We start from the raw sequence: 26,369 nt of genomic DNA, 5'->3' as shown, positions 1-26,369 counted from the left end.
GTGTCGTCTAGATACGCGTGTGGCGCCCCATAAATGATCGTGATGAAAAATCACAATTTCTATAATAAAACAAAAATTTCAAATGGTGAAATATCATTCCATGGGTACTCAATGATCAGTGATTTCTTTTTATTCATAGAAATCGGACATGATCACATGGTTAAAAACTTACATCCAACAGAAACAGGATAACCACATGTACATTGTATGTGACTGTGCACACTCGTGTTTTATGTCTACGCAACATAAAGTTCTGGAGTTGTGAACAGACCTATATTTACAAATATACATTGAGTATGTTTTCAACATTCTTCGCTCGCCAAGGGTGACGCTCCACGGTGTTTCTCTTTTCACCGTTGAGCGTCACCCTTGGCTAGCGAAGATGTAGCTTTGTATATCCATATAGCATATTATTATCACCTGTATCTGGTGACCCATTACGGCGTATTAATTTTCATATTGGAATTATTTAGATATGATTTTTTAAAATTATGATCAATAAAACACACAAATGTAAGATGTTTAGAATAGAACAATTGTCTTCTACTAATTGATCATGATCACTATGACTGTTGGTCTCCATTTCAGATGATTCTATTTTTCACACGCCTTTTGAACTTGAAGGACTGGTCAAAACCGGTATTCAACAGTTCTGCATGTAAGTCTGTCACTACGGAATATGCAAAAAAATATCATTGAAAGATTGTAAATGTAAGCGTTCATAGCTTATGCAATTGAATGGTGTAAACATTGTACAATTTATGGTAAAAGCATAAAAAGTACATGTACTTACATGTACATCTGTACAGGTGTAAGTAGGATTTAGTTGAACTAGTGGTGTACTTCCAATCATCGATTATAATGGAAAATCAGTCGACTGTTCACATATTTCAAGCGCTCGATTATGAAAATTTTATTCCAATTAATCGGATATTAGATTTTTTTATCGACGACTTTAGTTTTTTAAAGAATATTCCAACCGCGACATATCTATTAACCTCAAAAGGCTCGCAAATTTGTTTATCATTATGGCGGCGCACATGAAAGTGTATGACATACCTTTTATAGGTCTATAGTCATATTTGTTGCCTTAAATAGGCGAACTTAGATTCAAAAATATGAATGAAGGACCATCGATCAAAGAAAATCTGGATTTGAACAAAGAGTCTACGTGTGTGAATTAAGTAGAATAAAATGCCGTCAAACCCCAGTGCATTGTTACATCGTTCGTATAAAAGTTTTGTTGTTAAAATGAGATAAAATTTCATTTTTAGAAATATTTTATTTTTCTTTGCTGAATTTTAGTTATATCTGATCATCTTAAGTGAACATGTGCGAAATATGGGGTTACATAAATGTATTAAATGAAGCAAACAGCATCCGTATTTTGGCGCGTAGACCTTTCTAAATGTCTTCATTGTTTCAATATCTGTAAAAAAAAAAAAAAAAAAAAAAAAAAAAAAAAAAAAAAAACACACACACACAGAAAATACTTATATACAAATGTACACTAATTTCAGCGAAAGAACCAACAAATGTAAACGTAGAAATTTTTTTCTTATTAACATAGTTCCACCTCTCTTGTTACGTCTTCAGATTTCGCAAAGTCAATGATTTAATAAGATTTATGCAGGACAGGAACTTAAGTTTTGTTGGAGTCTTTTGCAAAAAGTTGTACAAATTTTTGTTAACCATAGAATATTTAAAAAGTCTAAGTTATTTAGGAATAATCAATTATATGTTTCAAAATATTGAATCCAAGAGTAATAAGTCTGTTTTCATTTATCAAGTCTTTTCTTTATTTTTCATTTAAACAATCATTTTGTATATATTTTCAAAGAAACAGTTTCATGAAATTGTTATGAATACTTTTGTATCATATTAACCAGTTTTGTGAAATTTTGATAATGCTGTTTAAGGAAAATTATAATTTTCTGACGTTGATAACGGGTTTATGTTTGCCAATTGATAAAAAATTCATGAATACCGCAACATACTTATTTTATCATTTTTATTTGTTACTAAGATATATCATTTGAAGAATCAACAATCAAATATACGATCGAACCTATAATTCTAGAAGGGTAGAATTACCTTAATTAACTTTATTATAGAATTTCTTGATGTCTGATTATAATCGATCATTAGTTAATATCAGTAAACCAATCATCGATTATTAAATTCTTACCGATTCCCGTCACTGTAATTTACCATACGAAACAAAACAAGGTGGATCTTGAAAACGGTGGTCATTTTAGATATTGGCGACATTTTGTACGAAATATCTATTGCATGCTGGGTGGCATTACGGTAGGATGAAACATTGAATAAACTGTAGCCTTTATGGATCGCCAGCGAAGCATTGCGACACTTCTCACATTTGCCCATCACTTGTCCATATTTTCTCTATTTGTCACAACACTGTTAGAGATAGAACTTCTTTTATTGGTCTGTGTACTCTTTGTGTGAGAATCGTTAAATGTATACATCACGATTAATCATGTCATTGCAAATGGCACATGCCTTCCTCAATTATCTTATTTTGCATAGACTGTGGAAATGCGCATGATATTTACTACCAACTGAGAAACTTTAGTGGTTACGACGCTCACCACAACCGCGAGGTCCTGGGTTCGATTCTCGAATTGGGCGACGTGTTAATCCTTAGACGTATAACATAGGTACTGATTGTTCCTTCCCAAGCGCCGGACATTGCTGTAGCAAAAGTCACGGGTCTTTCAAACATGATATTAAAAATGGGGGTCCTGTCTCACGGTAGGCGGTGGCACAATAAAGAACCTTTACCGATACGTTAGTGATACGGGCGAGAGCGTCATGCATGGGTCAAAATTTGTGGCACTTCACCTTCACAAAACAAAAAATTTTTACTATGAACTACGTGTGTAATAAAGTGCTTCCTGTGGGATGTAAAGTACCTATTGTGAACTGGGGGTACCCGGTTACTTGGTTGATTATGTCCCAATGTCCAGACACAGTTTAGCGGGGGGGGGGGGGTTCCAGTCGCTAAATAGTGAAGGACCTGTTGTGATAGTGGAGTGGCTAGTGAAGTACTGGTCTTCAGATTGACATACTAAGTATTCGTCTAGTAATGTAGCTGTCGTGAAGATGAAGTGTCTAGTTGGTGAATAATTACATAGCTCTAAAACTTCATTGTTATTTCGGATTTCAAACACTTCGGTTGAGCATCATTGAAGAGACATTATTAAATTTTGTCGAAATGCGCATCTAGTGCATCAAAATTGGTACCGTATAAGTTTTACATGTTAAGGTTGAGAATTTAGCAATCCAATTCGAAGTTTAGTGCTGTGATTGCAAACTGGGATTTGTCTAGTCGACCTGTGGTGTCCAGTCAGTAGTATGAGTAGTATGTCTGTCGTGAAAGAACGTGTCCTTCAGGTTTAGCAAAGTACCTAGCCTGAGAAAGGCATATCCAGTTATAATGGCTGTCTTACTATCGTGAAAGGGGCGTACCCAATCCGTAACTTGTTAAGTACTCGTCCGTTGTAAGAGTGTGTATTCCCTGCCTTGCCGGTGTAGGGGTGTGTGCAATTGTGGAGTAAACAATGCACGTATCTAGTCAGCGACCTTACAGTGCGACTTAGTAATGGTATTTCTGTGGTGCAGGGGGCATGTCTTAGTTTGGTTTAGTTACCTCTTGCGAGAGAGTGTCTTAACGTACGTAACAATTGATGACTGCTAATAAATTGTATTTTAGAAGAAGGGACATACCAAAGTCGGCAAAGGACTACTAACCACAGATAACAAATTCATAACGAGAGAAATGTATATGAAGTCGGAGTTCTTACAACAGTATTAAACATAATATATCCTATAGATCAATCATAAACAAGACATTAATTCTAGCAGTACAAGACCTTACAATGTAACCTTTCGTAAAGCAAGACACGAGATATATCTGAACATAAGCATTTTTAAACAGTTAATAGTATTTTTCCCTTCTTGGATTAAAGTTAAATCTGTTTAACGTATAATTAACGTCTTTTCTTCAGCTTTTCGTTTCTCATTAGTTTCAGGGGTTTGCGTGACTTGAGGGTTTTGTACCTAACAATTGCTGTCTGTCAGTCAACGTGAATAGGGTTCTTTCTCCGGAAGTTAAACTGGTGCGCGCCGAAGAAGTGCAACACATGGCTGTCCGCCCTCAATTAGATCTATACAGTGAAAAAGAAGTTGAAATTGAAATGAAAATTGGATCTATGATGACAAATTGAATGGCTGTTCAATTATGATAAAAATCTGTTAGGGTTTATAATTTATACTTGTACTAAATATACGACATTGATAGAAGAGTTGATGACGTAAACTAGTAAAAGTCAAATGGTGTCGGAATTGAAGATTTGTCTATCTGCCTTTGTTTATTTGACATCAAAATTGTCTGTGATATGAAAGGTACATGGGACACAGATTGAGCGAAGGTGTCAACATGTGATCCGATATTTTGGAAGGAGAGAGGTTATCCGTGATTTATTGTATACATATCAAGTCAAATCATTCCAGTGTATGCGATTTCTGTATAGGCCTACTGCTCGAAATCAAGTAAAATGTACAAGTGTATTTGTGTACCATGAGATTGTCATTAATTTATTTTTCTTTACTTTTTTTTTTTTTTTTTTTTTTTTTTTTTTTTTTTTTTAGAAAATACTAAGCTTAGATTAAAAGTCATGTTTCCGCCCGAACTGTTTAGACTCAAAGTCGTTCAAGGAAAGCAGCATCAATAAGAAGGAATGAATAATGACAAGGGGAGGTGATGATGTACACAACATAGTAACAAGAAATTAAAAAAAAAAACTCACTTCGTGGTTTCAGAGGTTTGTTTGCACTTCAGAATATAGACAGGTACATAATATAGCATACAACGTTCCTACGGACCCGAAATCACCAGGCGAGCGGGAACCTCGGAGTCCAACCATCGATACAGCTGAATATGGAAATCACCAGGCGAGCGGGAACCTCGGAGTCCAACCATCGATACAGCTGAATATGGAAATCACCAGGCGAGCGGGAACCTCGGAGTCCAACCATCGATACAGCTGAATATGGAAATCCCCAGGCGAGCGGGAACCTCGGAGTCCAACCATCGATACAGCTGAATATGGAAATCCCCAGGCGAGCAGGAACCTCGGAGTCCAACCATCGATACAGCTGAATATGGAAATCCCCAGGCGAGCGGGAACCTCGGAGTCCAACCATCCATAAAGCAGAATATCGAAATCCCCAGGCGAGCGGGAACCTCGGAGTCCAACCATCGATGAAGCTGAATATGGAAATCCCCAGGCGAGCGGGAACCTCGGAGTCCAACCATCGATACAGCTGAATATCAAATATACAATATAAGCCTCATGTGCTGCCAAAAACTAACATAAAATCTTCAAAGATAGTTCATTCATCTGATATACAGTTTATAATCATTGATATATTTCATATACAGTGTGTATTCATTGATATATCTAATATACAGTGTATAATCATTGATATATCTAATATACAGTGTATAATCATTGATATATCTAATATACAGTGTATAATCATTGATATATCTAATACACAGTTATAATCATTGATATATCTAATACACAGTGTGTAATCATTGATATATCTAATATACAGTTATAATCATTGATATATCTAACACACTGTGTATAATCATTGATATATCTAATATACAGTTATAATCATTGATATATCTAATATACAGTTATAATCATTGATATATCTAATACACAGTGTATAATCATTGATATATCTAATACACAGTGTATAATCATTGATATATCTAATATACAGTTATAATCATTGATATATCTAATATACAGTGTATAATCATTGATATATCTAATATACAGTGTATAATCATTGATATATCTAATACACAGTTATAATCATTGATATATCTAATACACAGTGTGTAATCATTGATATATCTAATATACAGTTATAATCATTGATATATCTAACACACTGTGTATAATCATTGATATATCTCATATACAGTTATAATCATTGATATATCTAATATACAGTTATAATCATTGATATATCTAATACACAGTGTATAATCATTGATATATCTAATACACAGTGTATAATCATTGATATATCTAATATACAGTTATAATCATTGATATATCTAATATACAGTTATAATCATTGATATATCTAATATACAGTGTATAATCATTGATATATCTAATACACAGTTATAATCATTGATATATCTAATACACAGTGTATAATCATTGATATATCTAATATACAGTTATAATCATTGATATATCTAATACACAGTGTATAATCATTGATATATCTAATACACAGTGTATAATCATTGATATATCTAATATACAGTTATAATCATTGATATATCTAATACACAGTTATAATCATTGATATATCTAATATACAGTGTATAATCATTGATATATCTAATATACAGTTATAATCATTGATATATCTAATATACAGTTATAATCATTGATATATCTAATATACAGTGTATAATCATTGATATATCTAATATACAGTGTGTAATCATTGATATATCTAATATACAGTGTATAATCATTGATATATCTAATACACAGTTATAATCATTGATATATCTAATATACAGTGTATAATCATTGATATATCTAACACACTGTGTATAATCATTGATATATCTAATATACAGTTATAATCATTGATATATCTAATACACAGTGTATAATCATTGATATATCTAATATACAGTGTATAATCATTGATATATCTAATACACAGTTATAATCATTGATATATCTAATATACAGTGTATAATCATTGATATATCTAATATACAGTGTGTAATCATTGATATATCTAATATACAGTTATAATCATTGATATATCTAATATACAGTTATAATCATTGATATATCTAATATACAGTGTATAATCATTGATATATCTAATATACAGTGTATAATCATTGATATATCTAATATACAGTTATAATCATTGATATATCTAATATACAGTTATAATCATTGATATATCTAACACACAGTGTATAATCATTGATATATCTAATATACAGTGTATAATCATTGATATATCTAATACACAGTGTATAATCATTGATATATCTAATATACAGTTATAATCATTGATATATCTAATATACAGTTATAATCATTGATATATCTAACACACAGTGTATAATCATTGATATATCTAATACACAGTTATAATCATTGATATATCTAATATACAGTTATAATCATTGATATATCTAATACACAGTTATAATCATTGATATATCTAATATACAGTGTGTAATCATTGATATATCTAATATACAGTGTGTAATCATTGATATATCTAATATACAGTGTATAATCATTGATATATCTAATACACAGTTATAATCATTGATATATCTAATACACAGTTATAATCATTGATATATCTAATATACAGTGTATAATCATTGATATATCTAATACACAGTGTGTAATCATTGATATATCTAATATACAGTGTATAATCATTGATATATCTAATATACAGTTATAATCATTGATATATCTAATACACAGTTATAATCATTGATATATCTAATATACAGTGTATAATCATTGATATATCTAATACACAGTTATAATCATTGATATATCTAATACACAGTGTGTAATCATTGATATATCTAATACACAGTGTGTAATCATTGATATATCTAATATACAGTGTATAATCATTGATATATCTAATACACAGTTATAATCATTGATATATCTAATACACAGTTATAATCATTGATATATCTAATACACAGTTATAATCATTGATATATCTAATATACAGTTATAATCATTGATATATCTAATATACAGTTATAATCATTGATATATCTAATACACAGTTATAATCATTGATATATCTAATACACAGTGTGTAATTATTGATATATCTAATACACAGTGTGTAATCATTGATATATCTAATACACAGTTATAATCATTGATATATCTAATATACAGTGTCTAATCATTGATATATCTAATACAGAGTTATAATCATTGATATATCTAATATACAGTTATAATTATTGATATATCTAATACACAGTTATAATCATTGATATATCTAATACACAGTTATAATCATTGATATATCTAATACACAGTTATAATCATTGATATATCTAATATACAGTTATAATCATTGATATATCTAATACACAGTTATAATCATTGATATATCTAATATACAGTTATAATCATTGATATATCTAATACACAGTTATAATCATTGATATATCTAATACACAGTTATAATCATTGATATATCTAATATACAGTGTATAATCATTGATATATCTAATATACAGCGTATAATCATTGATATATCTAATATACAGTGTATAATCATTGATATATCTAATATACAGTTATAATCATTGATATATCTAATATACAGTTATAATCATTGATATATCTAATATACAGTTATAATCATTGATATATCTAATATACAGTGTATAATCATTGATATATCTAATATACAGTTATAATCATTGATATATCTAATATACAGTTATAATCATTGATATATCTAATATACAGTTATAATCATTGATATATCTAATATACAGCGTATAATCATTGATATATCTAATACACAGTGTATAATCATTGATATATCTAATATACAGTGTATAATCATTGATATATCTAATACACAGTGTATAATCATTGATATATCTAATATACAGTTATAATCATTGATATATCTAATATACAGTTATAATCATTGATATATCTAATACACAGTTATAATCATTGATATATCTAATACACAGTGTGTAATTATTGATATATCTAATACACAGTGTGTAATCATTGATATATCTAATACACAGTTATAATCATTGATATATCTAATATACAGTGTCTAATCATTGATATATCTAATACAGAGTTATAATCATTGATATATCTAATATACAGTTATAATTATTGATATATCTAATACACAGTTATAATCATTGATATATCTAATACACAGTTATAATCATTGATATATCTAATACACAGTTATAATCATTGATATATCTAATATACAGTTATAATCATTGATATATCTAATACACAGTTATAATCATTGATATATCTAATATACAGTTATAATCATTGATATATCTAATACACAGTTATAATCATTGATATATCTAATATACAGTGTATAATCATTGATATATCTAATATACAGCGTATAATCATTGATATATCTAATATACAGTGTATAATCATTGATATATCTAATATACAGTTATAATCATTGATATATCTAATATACAGTTATAATCATTGATATATCTAATATACAGTTATAATCATTGATATATCTAATATACAGTGTATAATCATTGATATATCTAATATACAGTTATAATCATTGATATATCTAATATACAGTTATAATCATTGATATATCTAATATACAGTTATAATCATTGATATATCTAATATACAGCGTATAATCATTGATATATCTAATACACAGTGTATAATCATTGATATATCTAATATACAGTGTATAATCATTGATATATCTAATACACAGTGTATAATCATTGATATATCTAATATACAGTTATAATCATTGATATATCTAATATACAGTTATAATCATTGATATATCTAATATACAGTGTATAATCATTGATATATCTAATATACAGTGTATAATCATTGATATATCTAATACACAGTTATAATCATTGATATATCTAATACACAGTGTATAAGCATAAATATACCAAATTAGCACGTATATACATAACAGTGTGTATGTACAGATTCACGCCATGTCTTGTACTTAATGCCCAGGCGTGCGTCCTATGAGACGTCTGTTTTAGAACAATGTCGCTCTCTATCTTGGTATTCATATGAGTCTGTATCAAACGGCTGGAAATGATGGAGCGATAATTCTAAACAGACACGTGGTTACTGACGATTAAATCCTGATTAAGATGACACTCCAAATCCGAGCTCTTGGAATCCGCTCAAATCCACAGATCTGTCAAACACACGCCGTTGTTGGCACATCACCGGGGCAAAGCAAATTTGTTTTAACATTTTTCGTAATAAGATTGCTCAAACAATGCATTATGAAGGGTCGTTTTATCGGCTCTCGGACCGCCATTGGCTATCCGGTTCAGCGGGTTTGTGTGGACTCAGCTGCTCGGAGTGCAGGATACTCCGGAAGTTTGAGGACCGTTGTAAACAGAGAAATCTGGCCGTGTAAACGGTCGGCCACACTTACCCCTCTGGTGTCAAAAGATGACCACCTCGTGCACATCTTGCCATGTACACGTATTAATAAAAATTAACAGATCCTATTGAAGCAAATTGGCAGATCAATTTACATGACACAATGTATAAGGACTAATTACTAGGTATCCGATGCAGTGTACATAGAGCGTTACGCTTTGATTTCATACCTTAAAATTAGATTTTAGAATTTAGAATGTATGTAAACTTTGCAGGTGCGGAAGGAAAGCCGAAGAATTAGGACATGAAAACTTGTACAGATAAACAGAAATGTCAGAAAAGCGTGAACGGCTTGTCGCGGTGGCTATATTCGATTTCAACTAACCACAACGTAGATTTCATAAATCTCAAAGTTTCGAAATAGGCTGAAGTTGAGCGGGGAGGTCGTGGGTTCGAATCTTGTCTATTTCAGACCCGATGTTCCTTCGCCAGACGCTCCATTATAACTGAAAAGGAGAAAGCATAGGCCTTTTGGAGATCTTCATCAAAAGCTGTCATTTCTTTCATGGCAGCAATTGTTACCCCCCCCCCCCCCCCCCCCCCCCCCCCCAGATGCTGTCGTCTTGGTGCACCTAAGATAGTCTCGCTTGTGCGTGAAATCTTTTCAAACAATCGATGCAAAACGCTAATAAACGCAGTGTTCATGTACTTCATTTTCTATTTAAGGGTACATATTGCAGTTTATTAGGATTATTTTTTCTTCTGGTGAATTTGACTGTGACCCAGTACTCATGCATATTTATATCCAGTAATTAATTAATCATAACAAACGTCGATCAATATAATAAGAAAAGAAATATACCGAGCTGAATTGATTTCTTAAATAATAAAATAGTTTTTAAAAAATTACGCGATGTGGGTCCCGTTTTTCTACTCTCTTTTTTCTGTTGACAAATGTTTTTATTGTATTAACGACTATAAAGACCTAACATACATAGATCTACCTACACATGCATCCATTTAAACTGCTACCTGTATTTGTAAGATTGTTATAGTAAGTATTCGTAAGAATGGTCCAGTAGAAAAGTCGTATTGACTAGTCACATGCATTGTTGCCCGCCAGGCGCATATTATTTAAATTGTAGTAAATAACGTAAAAAATAAAAACAAATCATGTTTGTTTAAGAATTGATTCAAATACACCGCATTGTGTGGATGAAAAAGACCAAATTATCCCTATTTTTACTCGTTATATAGACATTGCTTTTGAAATTCAGCGAGAACAGTGACCACTAAAAGACAGTTTGATTTGAAAATTGACCTATTCGATCTATCCTCACATATCGAGATTTTTTTATCGGTCGTTTAGTCCGAGGTCTTTTGTGTATTGGTCAATACTGCCCGCACACCGTCCGACATGTAGAACAACGGACGTGAGTTAATGCGGCCTGTTCAAATAGACATCAAAGGAAACCGCCACAAGCCGATACAGCCGCATGGCGTATCGTGTAGGGAATAAACAGCGGAATATAATGGAATTTCTAATCTAGAGCTTGATAATGGGGAAATAAGTTATACATACAGTGTTTCAAGGGTTCTAATGTGTATATTTATATGTTTATGCAGAAACAATAAGATCAAAAGCCGGCTTTGTGTGGTGTTTGCTGGGACAAATTGAGCCACTTATGAAGAAGACAAATATTTTAGCGCTGTTATATCTAACGGATTTCAACAAAAACTTGTTGGATTTAGAATAGATCTTCATTTGTTTTGGTCGCAGTAAAGTGCGCCTAGTAAGTGCATGTATAAAACGATTGAGTCACAAAGACGCGATACTTAAAAGCTCTCGTCCCTGGTTTAAAATAAACGTTAGAAAATAGCACTTACTGTGGAAAAGAAGGACCCTTCCAAGTCCCCGTCCATGATCTCTAATAAGAAGGTGTTTGTTTGTTCAGCTAAATGCATGTGTATTTATACATAATCAAAGGGTGCCCAATCTGGAAAATCTAGTTAGAATTGTTCTGAAAGTAAGTAAAACATTCATTTGAAAATTTATGTAAGGTATCAGATTGAGTGATGGGCTAGAATGTAAGATATCAGTCTGAGTGATGAGCTAGAATGTAAGATATCAGTCTGAGTGATGAGCTAGAATGTAAGATATCAGTCTGAGTGATGAGCTAGAATGTAGGATATCAGTCTGAGTGATGAGCTAGAATGTAAGATACTATAGTTAGTGATGGGCTAGAATGTAAGATATCAGACTGAGTGATGAGCTAGAATGTAAGATATCAGTCTGAGTGATGGGCTAGAATGTAAGATATCATACTGAGTGATGGGCTAGAATGTAAGATATCAGATTGAGTGATGAGCTAGAATGTAAGATATCAGTCTGAGTGATGGGCTAGAATGTAAGATATCAGTCTGAGTGATGGGCTAGAATGTAAGATATCAGATTGAGTGATGGGCTAGAATGTAAGATATCATAGTTAGTGATAGGCTAGAATGTAAGATATCAGTCTGAGTGATGGGCTAGAATGTAAGATACAATAGTTAGTGATGGACTAGAATGTAAGATATCAGTCTGAGTGATGAGCTAGAATGTAAGATATCAGTCTGAGTGATGGGCTAGAATGTAAGATATCAGATTGAGTGACGGGCTAGAATGTAAGATACTATAGTTAGTGATGGGCTAGAATGTAAGATACTATAGTTAGTGATGGGCTAGAATGTAAGATACTATAGTTAGTGATGAGCTAGAATGTAAGATATCAGACTGAGTGATGAGCTAGAATGTAAGGTATTAGACTGAGTGATGGGCTAGAATGTAAGATATCAGATTGAGTGATGGGCTAGAATGTAAGATATCAGATTGAGTAATGGGCTACATGTCATTCTGGGTAAATTTTCCATACCAGGTATTCAGACATGTAGTTCGCTGTGCAGAGACTGACATCATAAATAGATATGGGTGTTATAGAATTATTATAGTATTTCCCCTATATACCCAGACGCCCCCCCCCCCCCTCCGGAAGTCCTGCTCTGTACAGTAACAGCTTCAGGAGGAACCACATTCCAGAGCCAACCCTCCCTCCCCCTTTCAGTGTCCCAAAGTACACCCCCCTTCTTATGAGATTTTCCCCCAATTCAATTGAAGAGATGTTATATAATAGAAATGAAATATGATATTTTTCTTAAATGATATTTGAATGTCTTCCTGTTGGTAACACGTATCCACATGACTGGGGTGTTTCCGGGCTCTTTCTTTAATTCTTTGAGATAATAAGATTTGACGACATACACGGATCTGTCATATTGCAATGCTAATGTTTATCTCGACTCAGAAAACAATTTATAGTACTACTGCGCATCGATTTGTGTATCAATGGCGGATCTGAATCCGCCCTGCGTGTAGTCTTTGAATCCGCCCCTTGTGTAGTTTACGAATCCGCCTCATGTGTAGTGAATGAATCCGCTCCGCGTGTACTGTATGAATCCGCACCATGTATTGTGTATGAATCCGCCTCATGTGTAGTGTATGAATTCGCCCCTGTGTACTGTATGAATCTCCCCCTTGCGTGGTTTATGAATCCCACCCGTGTGTAGTGTATTAATCCGCCCCATATGTAATTTATGAATCCGCCCCATGTGTACTGTATGAATCCGCCCCATGTATTGTGTATGAATTCTTCCCGCGTGTACTGTATGAATCCGCCTCGTGTGTAGTGTATTAATCCGCCCCATATGTAATTTATGAATCCGCCCCATGTATTGTGTATGAATCCGCCCCATGTATTGTGTATGAATTCTTCCCGCGTGTACTGTATGAATCCGCCTCGTGTGTAGTGTATTAATCCGCCCCATATGTAATTTATGAATCCGCCCCATGTATTGTGTATGAATCCGCCCCGTGTGTAGTGTATGAATCCGCCCCGTGTGTAGTGTATTAAACCACCATACGAGTAGCGTAGCAAATTAAGAACAATAATAAAATGAATGTTTATCTGAATAGCTGTATGTAAATATTATACATGTATACATTAGTTTGGACTTTCAAACAAGGAACCTGTAGAGCAGGTATGGCAGGGTGCTGTATTGGATGCATACTAAATTGAAGAGGCCTGTTGGTCACATCACTCATTTGGTTACAGACCCGCGACGGACCAGTATAGTGTAAATGTTTTTGGTGTTATACATATATTTTCAATTTCTATTTCATGGACAGTGTAAGCAGGGGGTGGATCCAGGAATTGCAGTTACGGGGGCGCCACTTTATGAGGCAGTGGGTCTAGGGCGAAGTCCTGGTGGGGGTTCATGGGGCGAAGCCCCAGTAAGCGCCTGGATTTTACAGATATTATAGGGCTTGAAATATTTCTCCTATTTAGTCATTTGTACTATTTTCTATCATTTTAATAAGGTGAAATTAATAAAATTACCCAAATTTTAAGGTTTTGTTTTTTTTGAAAAATATTCAGTTCTCCCAATAAAGTAATTCAAGAAATCAAAAGATTTTGTCATTTATTTCTCCGGGAGTGGAAGAAATTATTGCTTCTTTTATCGTTTAGTACATTTTCCGAAACAAGATACCGCGATTTACCTTAAATTTGAAAATTTTAGGGAGAGGGGGGGGGGGGACGGTTGCGCCCCATCTAAATCCGCCACTGGTAAATGATAAGCATGGACAGTTTTGTTGTGGGTAGCATGACCTTTTTACGTGCAATGTAATCATAAAGTAGCACAGAAGCGCTACCTCCTATTTCCGATGGGGTTCTATTAGTATTGAATAGACAGTGGTATGTCTTATGATATAGAATAAGTGAATGAATGTAGGGGGGGGGGGGGACAAATATGGCAAATGATATTATTTTATATAATATTATGAAATATAATGTAATTCATAACGTTTGTACATATGTCATAGTTTATGTACCGTAGAAAGAGGACAAAATCGGTTTTCAGAATGTGTGTGCCTAATTCTATCGTATATATATTGATACTTAAGAAATAAAGTTCGTTTTTCTGATAATATACACGAGAGATTGAACTGCACAGCGTTGCTTCGTGGTGTATTTTCAAAAACGAAATCTATTTTTTATACATATATTTACACTTTATTTTCCGTTCTGTCGGAATTCCTAGCCGTTAAATTGTCGTACTATATTTTTTAAGATTCATACGCAAATTGTTCACATTCACGATGAAATGGCTATCGTTTCAATCGGTAAAGATATCGAAGGCAAACACATTGGAAATGTAAATATAATGAAATATGATAAAATCTCAGATAGTATGACCTGATTTTAGATAACACGTTTCCTGACTTATTGGTTTTCTAACCAGTAGATTTTATTTCATCTAGTAAAGAGTTCCAATCCTAACTGCCATTGTAAACCAATATCTATTTCTGTCGTTGAAGTAGGTAAAATTTCCACGTAAATGATGGAGATCAGGAACGGATCCACAAAAGTTTCAAAGACAGAGTCGCAATCCAAGATGGTACCCATTCCCCACCCCCACCCCCCAAAAATGGGAATTGCTGACCCCAAAATGGCACAAATTACCATTTTTGTTGAAAATGTTCAACTAAAATAAGGGGGTCCAACTTTCGTAACCTCCAACAGGTCCGCAACTAGCGATATTCTCCATGGAGAAAAGTGGTGAACATGATTTCAAGAGACCGATTTGAGAAACTCTGATATAAAGATATTCAAAATTCAACCTTTTCAAACTCATGAAAAGTAAGTCTTTATTTTTATTATATATTTTTTTGTTTTGTTTTGTTTAAATAAACCTAATGATCTGATGACTGTTTGGGGCAACCATCCCCCCTCTCTCTTTCTCTTTCTCTATTATCATTTTTCGACAGATTTTCGAACTGACAAAATCAAAAACAAGCATACATGTAGTGAAAACGACATTGGATTAATGAAGTACTTTAAAAGATTTTTTTTTACAAGAAAGATAGACGTCATGAATTGTTTATAAAAATTGAGGGAAATTTTGTCAGAGAAGAACTGCTAATACAACAAACTCATCAAATCAAAATTTCAAAAAAAAAAATGACTAATGACATCGGTGATTTGTGTTTTTAATCGGAAGACCTGATCAATTTGCTAGCATTCTAAGGACATACTTGTTTTATTGATAGATCTTTGTACATAATGAAAAATAAATTGAAAAAATTATATTCTATAAAACATAAGTACGTATATCATTTAGAGATTTACAATGTCAAAATCGGGAAAATCAAGGAAAAATGAGAAGATATACATGAATTTGTTAACATGGGGTAACGCTCCTGCAGTAAAATAGTTTGCATTCGCCTTTGATCTAAAGAAAGCCATTACTTAATACACCATATTATTCAGGTGTTCCTAATCTTTTATAATGAAATCACTTTTAAATCGGCGGCTCCTTTAATCGAGCTTCTCAGGTGTTTATCCTCATATAGATATTAATCCATAAAGTATGTAAATTCTTATAAATACGTATTGTTATAAATGTATATAGGTTTGTCCAAACTCTGTAAGAATGAGATGATTAATGCGTAAAAATAAAAGGAAGGTCCTGTTATTAAGGCACACAGACAAGCACACCACCAGTTAATCGACGATTGATTCATGGATGCGGGCTATGTTTGTTTTTTGGTTGTTTTTTGTTTTTTTGTTTTGTGTGTGTGTACACATTTTGTCCTTCGATTCACACTTTCATTCACGTCTTAATATCGGAAAGTCATCATTCATTTGTCCCCCCCCCCCCCCGATCCTTGCTACATGTAATTAGTTTTGAAAAACGATCGGTTCTGATGGATTATCGCAGGTCGATATTCATATGTCGCCCGCCTGTTTCTTCATAAATAAAACAATTCATGTGTCATCGCCTTTTTTCGTGAATAGATACTAAATTCAATATAATCTACACGCAAGCAAGTTATGCTAGAGAATGAGGCATATATACATCAAGTATTCACAAAATGCAGTTGGCAAAGAAATAATGAGATAAAAGCTTTAAAGATTAAATGTATAAACACTGAGCATCAGTCATCTAATGAATGGTACAGAGTTTGCTTCACCGCCACTAATAGCCCTATGGTGGGTTTTACTTGTCATTCTCCTCTCCTCTAACACACGGACGGGGTTGCAGCAACTGAATTATTAATGGCAGTCGTCGGTCACGACGCCTTAACGCGGTAGCAACCGCCTTAACGTGATCTATCGTCTCGGTGAATCTGGACAGCCAGAAGTGACAAGAAAGCGATCGACAGCCCGTTAGTTTCAGATCGTTTCCCTGTAAATTGCTTCATAACGACTTGGTAGAAATAGTCTACATGGCTTGGTATCATTGTATATATCAAGAAACGATATTCATCCGCTTATCTCTCATCACTTGGCGTTATCGATTATGATAGGAAGGTGTCCACGTGCGGGAGAGGGGGAGATTGCGATGGTAATTGTCTTATTCCACTTGGATGGCCAAAATCTTTAGAGTACTGTGGCGCTAGCAATTTAATAGTCGGCGAGCCTAGCACTTGGAAAACACTTGGAATAATACTTGTATCATAAAGCGTTTGTACGTGGAGGGACTTTCAAGTACTTTTGTTTGTTTGTAATTTCATGAAAATAGTGATACATAATATTTATTAGTGTTATTTTTAATTTTTATCATTTTATTTGATTGATGAGAAAGTGGTTCTAGGATTATCGAATTCATCGATTAAATGAACGTCCAACATTCATCTACTGTTTTTGATTTACATGCCGATCGGTACATATCACGAAATTCCAAAACCGCGAGGACATACTTTCCAACTGTTCGGATTTTGTGATTCCTTATCATTGAGAGGTGAACATCAAATGGATTTTTACCGATTATTTTGAGGAGAGAGGTTTTGGGGTGAGATTATTTTTTTAATTTGCGTTTGATTCCGTTTTTCTGAGTTTTGAATGAAGATATCCAACCATTTAATCAAGAGAAATATCTCACTAACGACTTGAGAGAGATGTTCATAAAACAAGGTTGAAAATAGTTTAGGGATAGTCTCTTCAAAGCCCCCTGGCTGGCAAGGTTGATTCTATCTGTAATGAAAATTTTCGGTGTTCGTTAAATATTGCCCTCGCGGACAGGGCAAACATAACTTCGGTGGAACGAGATGTCGAAGTAAATCCCACCCGCAACTTCTCACATTGTGAACTTTCGGAAAAGTGATGAAAACCACTTTAACTTTGGAATATTTTCAGACCTGTTTCACAGTTTTCTTGAAGATTATCCATTTCCTTTGCTAAAGAAAAGTGCTTCTTTAAAAGAGTTTTTCTAAAGAATTGATTTCGCAGTCCTCAAAGAGACTTTTCTGTTGTTATATGGTGTCCCTGCTGGGTCGATTTTCGCAGTCCAATACCTCGTGTGTATTGATAGCGTTGCGAGCCCCTTTTCTGTCCAGTCGTGTTTAAATTGAGATTTGTGTACTTTAATTATTTTCACCTGTGATCTACCTTTGGCAAGGATTACATCGAATTCCGTACATCGCCGGCTTTCTATTATTGTCAGAATGTAAACAACGATTGCAATGAGAATTTTTACCATAAAGTCGAATCGTGAACACACACCGTAAACGCATTTAAATTTCTGCCCAATTCGTTTTTACAAAAAAAAGGGTAAAATATTTAAGAATGGGATTTGATGTGAACAATTTCGTGACCACAGTTCGCGAGGAGATGATATGTGAGTTGTGTTGCGGGGTACTGGACAATCCTTTACGAACCACGTGCCGGCACATATTCTGCTCAGGGTGTATCCTCCCGTGGGTGGTTCGAACCGGAAAGTGTCCCAAGGGGTGCCAGCGCCTTACCCCAGACGACCTTACAAATGAGTTAGAGTTGAGGGACTGCATACTGAATTTGAGTGTTCACTGTGAATTTCGTAGTAGAGGATGCAAAAGACTGGTTCGTCTGCGAGATATTGGGGTTCACAAAACAGACTGTGAGCATCGGCCCGTCCCCTGTCCAAACGAAGACTGTAAAGTGATTATGAACATCAGGGACCTCGAGAAACACGTCACAGGCAATTGTCCATATAAGGAAGTAGGGGTCTGCCAGAAAGGATGTAGTCTTGTTTTGCTGCAAAAAACGGCAGACTCACATGAATGTGTTTCCGCTTTACGATCATACATCGCTGGTCAGGAAAACGAAATAAATACCATGGAAACAAAACTGCAGTTGGTCAGTCTAAATGCCGCTAAAAGGGAACACGAACTTCTGAGTCAAATTGCTTTTCTCCATAACGAAAATCAGCTCCAAGTTCTGGAGTTTAACAGGAAGCTGAACGATATTTCGACGAAGCCTAGAAAACGCGACAAGAGCGTTAACGCTGCCACGGTAAGATAATACTTTATACATGTATAAGTGTAGGTGAATGTGTCTTATGTCTTAATAAATTGTATGGTAGGAAAAAGAATGTAAGGTTTATACCTGCATGTACACAGTGGTATGAATATCTAGCACACAATCAGGCATGTAACAGTAAATGTAATGAGAGAGAGAGAGAGAGAGAGAGAGAGAGAGAGTAAAACGTGACGTGGGGACAAATTTTAACCAATGGACAGAAGTTGTGGGGACAAAATTGCACAGTACGAGGACAAAAAAAAAAAAAAAGTCCTCACAATTGCGTCCTCATAAATGTGACCCACAGCATGTGAAAAATGTAGATACCAAATATTGATGTGAAGACATGTCCTTAATAATATTCTTTCTCAAAAACCTTTTTTTTTTTCATAATTCAAAAGAGAGTGTTCGATAAACTTTAATGGACCTATAGATATACCTAACATAGTACTTTTTTGCCTTTCCTCATTTAGTTTGTTTGGTCGGCTAGAGAGAGAGAGAGAGAAAGAGAGAGAGAGAGAGAGAAAAAACGTGTTTTTAAAAAATATTATATACAGGTATCCAGATATACACCTGCTTACTGCCATTGAACTGTCGAAATAAAACCCAGATCAAAGCGGAGAGTCCGATAAGAGAAGAATTGATTAACTTCTCAACGGACCGGGTGTTTACTCTAAAAACATTTACATATGAATCTATATTTTCCAGCGCTGAATTTTATTTACTACTTCAGGGGAGACGTATTTATCCATTCTAATAATTAATATAAGATAAATATATTATAGTCATTTCCTCGTATCGTAAATATATGGTCCTCTAAATTTGTACTTTTTTCAAGTCGGGAAAGGTTTGTGTGCGCATTAATCATGGCAACCAATTAGACACGTCCGAAACGTTGGCACATTATCGCCGAGTTTTACTACCGTGGGGTCTTCGATTTCATTTGAACGATGGTGTATTGACAAGCGAGGAGGATATGATCTAGATATTGTCCCCCAGTTAAAATATGATATACTGGATTTTTGAGTTTGAGTAGATTTAATTAAATTTGAAATTCATACACTCGTAATTTTTGTAATTGCTCTTCATAGAATTGTTTGTAAAATTTTGTTCTCGCTTCGACATTCTCTTAAATTTGTGTGATATATGAGAAATATAGTCATGTGCATGTAGGCAAGATATTTTATTTGGGCTGAGAAATTAATGTTTACGGATTGGAAGGAAAACAAACCACTGAAAACTTAAAGGTAACGTGTAACGGACCTAGACAGGATAAGCTGAATGTTAGTGTAAAGGACTAAAGGTGTGGTAACCTATTCCAGTCCGAAATCAAATTTAAAACTTCCCTTTATTTCTCAGAAGTTCTGCAATTTCCATGTTGAAAGTTTTGAGATAAAAATTAAACTTGTTTTCACCATTCATGTTTCCCGTTTTCGATTATGACGTCAAGGAGAATAAATATAAACGTTGTAGAGAAATCATTGGCCTTAAATGCGTCTTCTCCGTCTCTCTATCTATCCAGTGGCGGATTTAGGGGGGGGGGGGCGGGGGGGGGGGGGCAGCCGTCGCGTGGCCCCCTAAAATTTTCAAATTTAAATCTGCCGAAACGAAACGAAGCCTAATACCGAAACGAAACAGATTGTAGAATCAAACTATGTAATTGTGATAGTAAAAATGGTATCCCAGGTCCCTGTGAAAGTTACCACATATGAACAAAAAAAATAAAATGAGATACCATTTGAGCCGTTCCTAGCAAAAAGAGTCCTTAAGTATATTACTTAAGTGTGAACTATAGAGAACTATAGAGAACATCCCTCAAAATATCAAAGCAATGTTGATTGTCGTTAAAATATTACAGGCAATCAAAGATGACAACCAACTTGTGATTGGTAATCATGGCCCTTTTCTTTACAAGTATGCAAAAACTGACGTTACGTTTTTTCATTATGACGTTTTTTGAAAAAAAGTTGTATAAGATAAGGGCCTTTTCTGCTAGGAACGGCTCATTAATGATCATAATTAAAAGAGTTCGGTTATACAATCTGTTTCGTTTCGATAGGTTTCGTTCTTTACAGGTAACCCCCCCCCCCCCAACTGTAAGATAAACAAAAAATGCATTAGATCTACCTGGTTTTCAGTGCATTTGTTTTATCAAAATAAATGAAATCATGGGTATGAGAATCTGATAAAACAGATAGGAGTGCACTTTTATAACGGGTATCTTGCTCACTCTGTATATTTCTTATAGATCATTTTAAAACGGTTTTATAGCATGCATAATTTATGCAGTTTCTTCTTTAATCGCAACAAATTAGGCCCATGATGGAAGACCTTAATTGAAAATTATTACAGCTAGCCGTAATATCTCATGAGCTGACTGACTGACACACCCCCCTTCTTCCCCTGGGTATACGCGGATGATTGATACACTCAGAGCACGAGCTATCATCAGCTCCCCGCGTGCGGAAATTAATGGCGCAATTTTCACGACATCACGTGATTTGTGTTGTAGAACACCGATGATGCTGTGTGGCTGGTTGTGACGGTCTCCCTGCACAGAGTGAACGGTTCACTAGGCTTCAACATCATGGGAGGATACACGGTAAGTCCCTGAGGAACGGAGGTAGGGGCGAGGGGATCAGTAAACCTAATGAGGGCGGTGGGTGGGTTAGGGGTTAGAGCCAACTTCAGAGAGTCAGTAAACATAATGTGCGGGGGGGGGGGGGGGGGGGGGGGGGGGGGGGGGGGGGGGGGGGGGGGGCTATTAGAGGGTTAGATGGTCAGTTAACTAAATGTGGGGTTTGGTTGGGGTGAGAAGAATGTGGGTGACAGACAATGTGAGGGAACCTGTAAATAAAGGGTGGGATAGGGGTGAAAGACAAACTGTCAAAGGATAACTGATTCAGCAGGGTAATGTTTATACTAGACACCCAAAAGACTTATTAATAATTTAGAGGGAGATGAAAGAGAGTTGGTCCTATTAATTTTGTTATGCAACACCAGGCTTCAGGGGTGTTGTGGGGGTGGGAAGGGTGGATGGGGTGGAGTGGACCATAACTCAGCGGAGCATTGATAAAGGTTTGTCTTTGGTGAGGGGTCTGAGACCACCTTGTGTGTGGATCCACAAGATCATCTTATCTGCTGTTCTCAGAATTAATCTCTATTATACAAGAATTATAATAATCCTAATATAATGTTGTAATAGAGAACAAAGTGAATAAGAGGTCCCTGGTGTGCCCAAACTTTGCTTTGTAAACCAGCTAAGAAGAAATTAATAACACACTTCTGGAACGTTAAATACATGTATGTGTGTAATAGAGATCAGGGGGAATGAGGCCCCTGTGGTGGATCCATAAATCTTTTATTCAATCTATACCAAGAGGTCTAACATTTTGTTTTAAAAATTGATCTTCATAAAAATGTAGGCAAAAAAAAAAAAAAATGTCTTGGACCAATCTCACGGGGTTGTGGTGATCCCTGTCTCAATATTCACTTGCACCTAGGTGTCCAAGAGGCCAATCTGATTAAAATCAGATCTTTCATCCGTTCAGTTATTGTTATGTTGCAACATATTAAACAATAATGGAGCGGATCAAAGATCTGATTTTAATCAGATTGCCAAGGGGCTAAAGGAAGTTTCCTAATCAGGGGTCCATTGAAGCTCATTGACATAAAAAATTGGAAATCATGAAGTTTGAATACAATACTGAACAGTTAATGATTTAAACTATTTAAGAGTATTTAGTAATAATTCATCAGACATTAACAACTTGCACCATACTGATAGTCTAGACCATTTTTGTTTTTAGGGGGGGGGGGGGGGGGGGGGGGTTGCACCTTCCTCCTTTCAAAAGAAATTTTCCCCCTTTTATTGTGGAAAAAAAAATTTGTATAAGGGACACACTATTGGTGACCATTAGAGGGAGATTTTTTTCACTCTCTCGGTCACAACTGGGGCATGTAAAACACATGATTCATCAATTACAGCTGCCATCAATAGAAAGGACCAAAGTGTTAACATTAGGTGACAAATTTTCTCTTTTGTCCATCAACACAACATTAAAAGGTCCATTTGTAAAGTCTGGTTTGTGTCCACTGTGACTTGTGAACATACCCTCGGTCTTAATGCAAAGTTTTTTTTTATGGGATTATTTAAAAGAACTATATCTAAATGCTTTATTTGAATTTTTATCATGTTTATGGACATTTAACATGGATAATTTATTGAAAGGTTCATAAAATCTTTTTCTTATGTGCCATGAAATCCATCATATAAAGCTCGTCTAAGTGCCCCCTTGGTATTATTTTTAATCGACAATGCTGCCTCAGACATCAAAGTTTACCCTACTGTATAAAGTTTTCAATTTTTCTAATCGCGCAGATCCGATCTGTAAAGCATCATCACACATGATACTTCTATTAACCACTGATATAGGCATCTTCTGTCAGAGGAATGATACTTTCCAGTAAAAAGAAAAACATTTCAATGTCCGTGTATGTTTTTTTTAAAAAAGCGAACATGATCAATTATATCTCTGGCAATGAAAGGTTTTGGAGGTACATGTTTAAGCTGTCTGTCCATCTGTCTGTCAGTCCTACTAATTTTGTCTGGGCACAAAACTCTTGTTCAGAGATACATTAGAGATTCATACTATCTTGTCACCAACAAATTGTTTGTAGCCAGGCTGGGTGTCATGACAATGGCCCAAGGTTATTTTGCCAAGGACAAATCATCTGTAAGACCATTTTAATGTTTTGTCTGCCCTGGGTCATAACTTTCTAGAGGAGAGGCATTTGAAACTAATACTATGCACATAAGTAGCTTATGTCCAGGTGTTATACTGTGGTCTTGACCTAAGGTAATTAGGTCAAAGCCAAGGTCACTTGCAAAAACGATGTGTTTGTTAAACACTGATGTCCTCGTATAGCAGTAAAGTGATTTTGATAGTGATACCCAAAGAAAGGTCTTGTCTCAATGAATACACATGTGAAATATGAAAGCCCTATCATTAACCATTCAAAAGTTGTGGCATAGGTTAAGATTTGTTAAAAGTAGGTCAGAGTCCAAAGTCATAAGGTCAAACATTTTGGTACCAAAAGAAATGCCTTGTCATAAGGTATACACATGTGAAATATGAAAAGTCTATCTCCATCTATTCAAGAGTTATGGTCAAGATTAAATTTTTTAAGAATAGGTCAGATTTCAAGGTCAAGGTCACAAGGTCAAGATTGTTATTTAGAGAAAAGTCTTGTTACAAGGAATACATGTGAAATATGAAAGCCCTCTCACCATCCATTCAAAAGTTATGGACAAGGATAAAGTTTTTGTGCACAAACAAGACAGATTGTTATACCACAAACTATATGCCCCTGAATCTTTGACTACAGGGGCATAAAAAATAAAGTTTTTTGTCTTGTCCTTGACTTTCTTATGGAGAGAGATGAAAAAGCTCATATTGCAACAAAGGTTGATTTGGTGTAGTATGACCTTTAAATGTGGTGTGGATTTTTTCAACTTGCAGGAAAGCATTAAATCAGACATGTCCTTTGTATAAATATAATCGCCCCCAATAATGTGTCTCTACTCTCGGACTTCTGTAGGACTTCCCGACAGGTTTTGTACACCACAAGTGGTCAGCCATGTAGATAATAATTACTTACCTATAACCTATCACTCAACATGCCTGCATCATTTATTGTTTAAGGGGAAAAAACTTTCAAAAGGGAAACCTAATTACCACCCCACCCCCAGCCAATCAAGGAGTCTATTAATAAGATAAATACACAGGGTTTGACATTTACTTTTTTGAGCACTAGACCAGTCGGGCTACTTCAAATGATTTTTACTAGACCTGACCTGACATCCACTAGCCCTGACCAACTTTCCAGAGAAAAAAACCCCCTGATGATTTCTCCATATTTAAGTACTTAATTCAAATGAAAAATGTTAAGTTTAAACTAAAACGTACTTAATTGTCTCAAAAACATCTTTTAATCTCGTCATTCAATTTGATGCTTTTATTTTCAAATGCATTTTCTGTTTCTTTAAATTCTACTTGGCACAGAAATTCTTTAGTCCATTTGTTCGAATAAAATGGCCTCAACCGCTTTTTTAGAATTTCTAATTCATAAGCCCCTGCTTTGTTTCTTCCCTACCTATTCCTTTTTTTCTCTCGGAACATCCTTCCTTGAGGACGAGAAGTCGAGACATTCCCGCACATGTGTCAATACCAAAAAATGGCTATTTACGATGTAATTTATTATTTTGATAGACACTTTCTTATATTCAATTAAAATAAACTGTTTTTTTTAAATGAAAATAAATTCAGTTTATATCTATTTATCCGAAACATAACTTTACACACATTAACAAAGAGTTAATGTCGTAAAACATCACTTCCGACAGCGACTTATATATTAGAACTAAAAATAGAGATTTTGTCATCACGCGGTTCAAAATTGCTCGCAAACTCTTTACAGTTATTTTTGTTACTTAAAATTAAGATATCTTATGGTTTAAACCAAAGTTTCTTGTTTATTTTTTCAACATGACCAGTCAGACTAGTAAATCGATATTTTACCCGACCGGACCTATCATTTAGTAGACTCGGTCGGTCGGATGTGCCTTAGTGTCAAACCCTGATACAGTATTACAGTGTTCGAAATTGACCATAGACCGATAGACCGAATCTAGATGTCATATGACACCGTTCTATGCCGATTG

The 26,369-nt window shown here is 34.6% G+C and overlaps 2 protein-coding genes across 3 annotated transcripts in view; one reads left to right on the top strand and one right to left on the bottom strand.

The window, feature by feature from the left end:
• Positions 1–4,835: 4,835 nt before the first annotated feature.
• Positions 4,836–12,214, bottom strand: LOC130047555 (uncharacterized). Its single transcript, XM_056142863.1, has 2 exons — positions 12,159–12,214; positions 4,836–5,349 (listed from the first exon to the last, which is right to left on the bottom strand). The coding sequence occupies exons 1-2, from the start codon at positions 12,192–12,194 to the stop codon at positions 4,915–4,917; spliced, it is 471 nt and encodes a 156-aa protein (XP_055998838.1). The 5' UTR covers positions 12,195–12,214; the 3' UTR covers positions 4,836–4,914.
• A 5,480-nt stretch (positions 12,215–17,694) lies between these two features.
• LOC125655338 (E3 ubiquitin-protein ligase PDZRN3-B-like) overlaps positions 17,695–26,369 on the top strand; it is a 98,893-nt gene continuing 90,218 nt past the window's right edge. For both annotated transcript variants that reach the window (XM_048885598.2, XM_048885597.2), the window contains exons 1-2: positions 17,695–19,639; positions 22,158–22,247. In XM_048885598.2, the coding sequence (XP_048741555.2) occupies positions 18,935–19,639; positions 22,158–22,247 (795 nt within the window). In that variant the 5' untranslated portion in view covers positions 17,695–18,934. The remainder of the gene's footprint in view (positions 19,640–22,157; positions 22,248–26,369) is intronic.

Source organism: Ostrea edulis, chromosome 7 (assembly GCF_947568905.1).
Source record: "Ostrea edulis chromosome 7, xbOstEdul1.1, whole genome shotgun sequence".
Lineage (NCBI taxonomy): Eukaryota > Metazoa > Mollusca > Bivalvia > Ostreida > Ostreidae > Ostrea > Ostrea edulis.
The sequence above is the reverse complement of the archived record's forward strand: the minus strand, read 5'-3'. Positions and strand labels throughout refer to the sequence as shown.